A 5,000-nucleotide genomic window follows, 5' to 3' on the forward strand; every position below is an offset into this window, starting at 1 on the left:
GGCTCATTTTTAACCTCGAATAAAATCAAATCTACTGAGGCTAGAGGGCTGAATTTTTGCATGTTTGGTGACTGGAGGGTGGATGATCAACATAGTAATTTGCAGCCCTCTAGCCTCAGTATTTCTAAGGTCTGAGGCCGGACGGATTAGAAGAAGGTGCTTATGGATCGCTTTCTATGAAACGAAAATTTAAACTTGAGCTGATTCCGAAGCTGCAAAGGTGGAATGGGAAGCAATATGAAATTCTGGAAAAAGACAAAGCGCTGGACAATGACGGAGAAGGAGAAAACCTCTTGTATAGATAAGAGCCGATCGGGCATTGCCAAGAAGAACCTCAAGTGATGCCTAGAGCCCCCAGCGTGAGATTCACTGAAAGCACTAAACCAGCCCCTCTCCCCAGTCTCCCCCAGGGAAAGTCGTGAAGGTAATGAGGAACATTTGATTGATTAGTTTACAGAAATGATGCTACAAAGCCAGTCACTGGGGTACTTTCGGTCATCCAGTGCCTAAGGCAGTCAAAAGAGGGAGTTGGGGTGGTTTAGCAGCCAGCTGGGAGACAGGACACAGGAATGGAGGTAAAGTAAAAGTGTAAAAATGGGTGCTGCCAGGGACCGAGGGGCGCGCACGTTGCGAACAACCTTTCGCAATGCCTACTATTCACCATATGAAGTGCACTGAAGACAATTACCAACACCCCCCCCCCCCCCCCCACGGAGAATTGGGAGCATTTATTGCGAACATTGTGCAGTTCATAATCTTTCCTCTGCTCTGAGCTATCGATTCCTGTGATCTAGAGAACTCGTTTATATATATATATATATATATATATATATATATATATATATATATATATATATATATATATAAAGGAAATGTTGCAGAGAACTTGATCAGACATTCACAAAGTTATTTATGGACTTGGTCCTATTAGCAAATAAAACTTCAAAAGTTTTTGTCATGTGTTAATCAGTTTCCGATACGATTCACCTCACGATAACCATCAATAGTTCTTCCACGTCTTGAGTCGACTTATTTTGGCATTATTTCCATTTTTGTCTTTGTTATTCGAAATTGGAAACATGTCACCGGCACGATGAGAGAATAAATACTATTATATGCCACTTATATTAATGCATCGTAGTTCCTCACTGAACGAGTAGTTTACGTGATCTCCTAGTCGCGAGGTCAACTCCTTGCTCTGCCAACGTGGAATAAGAAGAATTTAGTTCTGGCGATTAGAAATTCATTTCTCTATATAATGTGGTTCGGACCCCACAATTAGTTGTAGGTCCCGTTGCTATGTAACCATTTGGTTCCTAGTTAAGTAAAATGATCTAATCCTTGGGGCCAGCCCTAGGAGAGCTGTTAATCAGCTCCTCAGTGGTCTGGTTAAAGTGAGATATACTTAACTTAAAGCATCGTTTGTGACAGAAAGGAATGCTGTCTTTCTGTTACAAACAATGTCCAGGCATTGTGCGAGTGAAGAAGATTTCGTCCTTTGCCATCTGATATTCATTGTTTATATTCCAAGATGGTGAGAGCACTATTGAAGGAATTTTCCTGAACAATTTACCTCTGATGTTGCCCAGTATCTATTTGCTTTTCTGAAAAGTTCCTAAATAGGTTTTAGTTTTCTGTATAACAAAACTACGTATCGAGATCACTGTTTGTTTGTCCGCCCTCAGATCTTAAAAACTACCAAGGCTACATGGCATCAAACTGGTAAGTCAGTCATCCACCCTCCAAGCATCATATATATCAAATTGCAGCCCTCTAGCCTCAGTAGTTTATATATTATCTAAGGTTAAGGTTAGTCATGGATCGTGCATCTGGCACCTCCAGAGGTCCAGCCGCCGCCGACGCATCTTCGCTTGACCGCATCTGAGTAGAAACTGAGCACTGCGGTGACGCGACGCGGTCATGTCTGAGAGTTTCATACTGCAGCACATCGACAGCGTCCTGCAGAAAACTCGATAGCGATGCTTACTTGTTAATGTTACAGCACTTGCGCACATGAAAAGTAGTCTGCGTTTACAGAGAATTTTAAGAAATGAGTTTGCACGCGAAAGAACTTACGCTCGTACATTTATCTATCTATCTCTATCTATATTAATATATTATATATATATATGTATGTATAATATATTCTCTAATTATCTAATAGGTTCAAGACTCGGTGGAGCACTGCAAGCTCTTGTATACAAGAAAATTCTCACGCTGAGAACACGAGGAGACCTCGCAGCGCAGCTCATCAACTTCTCCTCGAGCGACATGGAGAGGATATTTGAGGCTTGTATGTCCAGCGTCTTCTTAGTTGGTGGGTTCGGTTTCACAAGAGTTGAAAATAGGACTTTCCTTTACATAATCACGCCATGGCTCTCGCTGTATCACTCGACAAAAGATAAATCACTTTTTTTCTGTACATAAACTAGGCTTGATTCGACCGCCATCTTACTCAGGATGCGTACGAGATTTTCCTCTCACACAGAAGTTGTCAACATTATCTTCCTAACTTAACGTAAATTAAAATGCACTGAAATCTACAGTCAAACGGAGCATTGTGTCACCAATGAAAATTAAAAATAAATTCGCTGTATTTTATTAGAAATAATAATTGTTCTGTACTGTTTAACATTCATGTTATTTATTTTTTACATTTTCATTCTAATAAGTAAATCATAAATATCGTGTCCTAGCATTCCTGTATCTTGAACTCAACGCGAAACCCCTTTTTCAAAACTTATTAGGCTTTTCCATAGACCTTTCCTACGCCTCCCCAACAACAACAAGAATATCAACAAAGTAGTTTCTATGCTCCCTCCCCGAGTCAGCGAAAAGTTACTGCTTTGACTCCTACCTATCATAACTGTCGTTCAGTGGCGGGTGGGCTTCTTCCACGTAAATAGGTGTCATCTAATGAAATGAAATAATAATAATACATAGGAAGCAGACCCTCTCTCAAGCATACTTTATTAAAAGTAATGGCTACTTCAGCAGCGTTACACTTGTAGAGATTCTTCACTATTTTCCGAATAGCGGCTTTTTCCGTGCTACTTAAACAGGCTAGTAGAGCGCCTATAGAGGTCATAATCAAATACAGTTTCAAAATCAGTATATATTTGAATTTTACAGATAAACTATGATATTATAGTCATCAAAGTCATTAACAATTCTCTCTCTCTCTCTCTCTCTCTCTCTCTCTCTACACCAAAAGCAGTCCACCTCAGCTTCTCAGCCTAGAGGATGTTTGGCAGCTCCAGACGAAAGCTCGCTTCAAGACACACACACCGAGAGAGAGAGAGAGAGAATCGTTAATGACTTTAATGACTATGATATCATAGTTTATCTGTAAATTTCAAGTATATACACAGATTTTGACCCTGTATTTGATCATGACCTTTATAGGCACTCTACTAGCCTGTTTAAGTAGCACGGAAAAAGTCGCTATTCGGAATAATAATAACTCAGCAAAAATCAAACTGATTTTGAAATCATGAGCAGCAGGTGAGGCGATAATTCGAGAAGACTTGGTCTTTCATCACATTGCTAGCAAATGACGAACAGAATACTGTGACGTCATTTCCTTCTTTGCCTTTTCTACTAAAACAAAAGAAAAACAAAAAATAACAAGAGAGGATCTAACTGGGATCATTTTCCAAACATTTATTTTTTGATCGTAAGATATTTGTTGTAATGAATAGTTGGATTGCGTTACCAGATTGATGACTAGGAAGAAAATTTTTAACAAATGCCCTCACCCAATTTGCAAAGTCATTCTGTCTATTGTTTTGATTCGTGTACTATCTATACGTCATATTCATTTATACGTTTTTTAAATCCTTCTCCTTTCCTTTCTCTTCCTTCTCTTACCTTTTTTTTTTTCCAATATATAATATAATTAATTTTATATTATTTTAATTAAATTTTTAATTTTTTTTATAAAAGATATATTATAGAATTATATATATATATATATTATATATACTATATATATTATATAGCATTTGCTTTTTATTCATACTTACTAACCTAATTATTTCCGTGGCTGCTACCTTTATCTACATTTATGCATACGGACATTCTGTTATTGAAAGCTTGCTTAGCTAATTAGTTGAATATTGCCCTGTTCTGTGCGAATGTGCCCTCATGCTTATAAACTGAAACAACAGTATAACGAATATGCTTCAAAACAGGTCCAGTATTCGATCCACAACTGCATCTTGCGAGAGTTTGTAGAGGTCTTCATCCAAAATGATTCAGCTGAGTAGGCTCTAGAAGGCATCATTTATACGAGATTTCTTTTGCAATGCTATATCACGTAACAAGCATACAGTCATGATTTCGTTCCTCTCTTAATAATGATGTAAATCATTTCTACCGTCAGAAGTTCCAGTCAATTTTCTATTGTGTCTGTGCTACTGCGTCTTCGCCTTCGGTCCCTGGGCAGCGGTCGGCTTCAGCGTCTATGTGCTCGTGTATATCATCATGGTAAGTTGAATGACAATGACGTCATGAACATGAAAAGCATGAAGTTGGAGCGAGATAAAACTCTTAAATATGTCAACAATACAAAGAATAAACGCTCATACAGAGTCTCCACCCATTTTTTTTTCTTAGTTTAGAATTAGTATTTGTAAGCACGTCTCAGCATTCAACGTTGTTTTCATGTACGAAATGCTGCACTTGATTAGATCGTTAATGTATTCTATTATTCAGTTGGTGTATTGTGAGGGAATATGCTACTACGCATCTTGCGTAGTAGCATATTCTGATACAACGACGTCATTTAACAGTATTACTATTCTAGGCATCATGCGAAGAAGCATGTAACCATAAATGTATCCATAAAGACGAGCAGTCTGTCAATCATTGGACATGTTTGATGGATGGAGGCGCGTTTATGATCTCAGGTTGTGCTTGCCAAATGCCAAAAAGACATCCGCGAGAGGACCATCTTGGAGACGGACGCCCGCGTGAGTCTCATGAGCGAGATCCTGAAC

At 38.6% G+C, this 5,000-nt stretch overlaps 1 protein-coding gene across 1 annotated transcript in view; it reads left to right on the forward strand.

Annotated features, from left to right (window-relative positions):
* LOC135208165 (ATP-binding cassette sub-family C member 12-like) overlaps window positions 1-5,000 on the forward strand; it is a 58,319-nt gene that overhangs the window by 17,263 nt on the left and 36,056 nt on the right. Inside the window, exons 6-8 of the mRNA XM_064240302.1 lie at window positions 2,165-2,317; window positions 4,385-4,488; window positions 4,911-5,000. The exon at window positions 4,911-5,000 is cut by the window's right edge and continues 58 nt beyond it. Coding sequence (XP_064096372.1) covers window positions 2,165-2,317; window positions 4,385-4,488; window positions 4,911-5,000 — 347 coding nt within the window. The remainder of the gene's footprint in view (window positions 1-2,164; window positions 2,318-4,384; window positions 4,489-4,910) is intronic.

Source organism: Macrobrachium nipponense, chromosome 35 (assembly GCF_015104395.2).
Source record: "Macrobrachium nipponense isolate FS-2020 chromosome 35, ASM1510439v2, whole genome shotgun sequence".
NCBI classification, from domain to species: Eukaryota; Metazoa; Arthropoda; class Malacostraca; order Decapoda; family Palaemonidae; genus Macrobrachium; species Macrobrachium nipponense.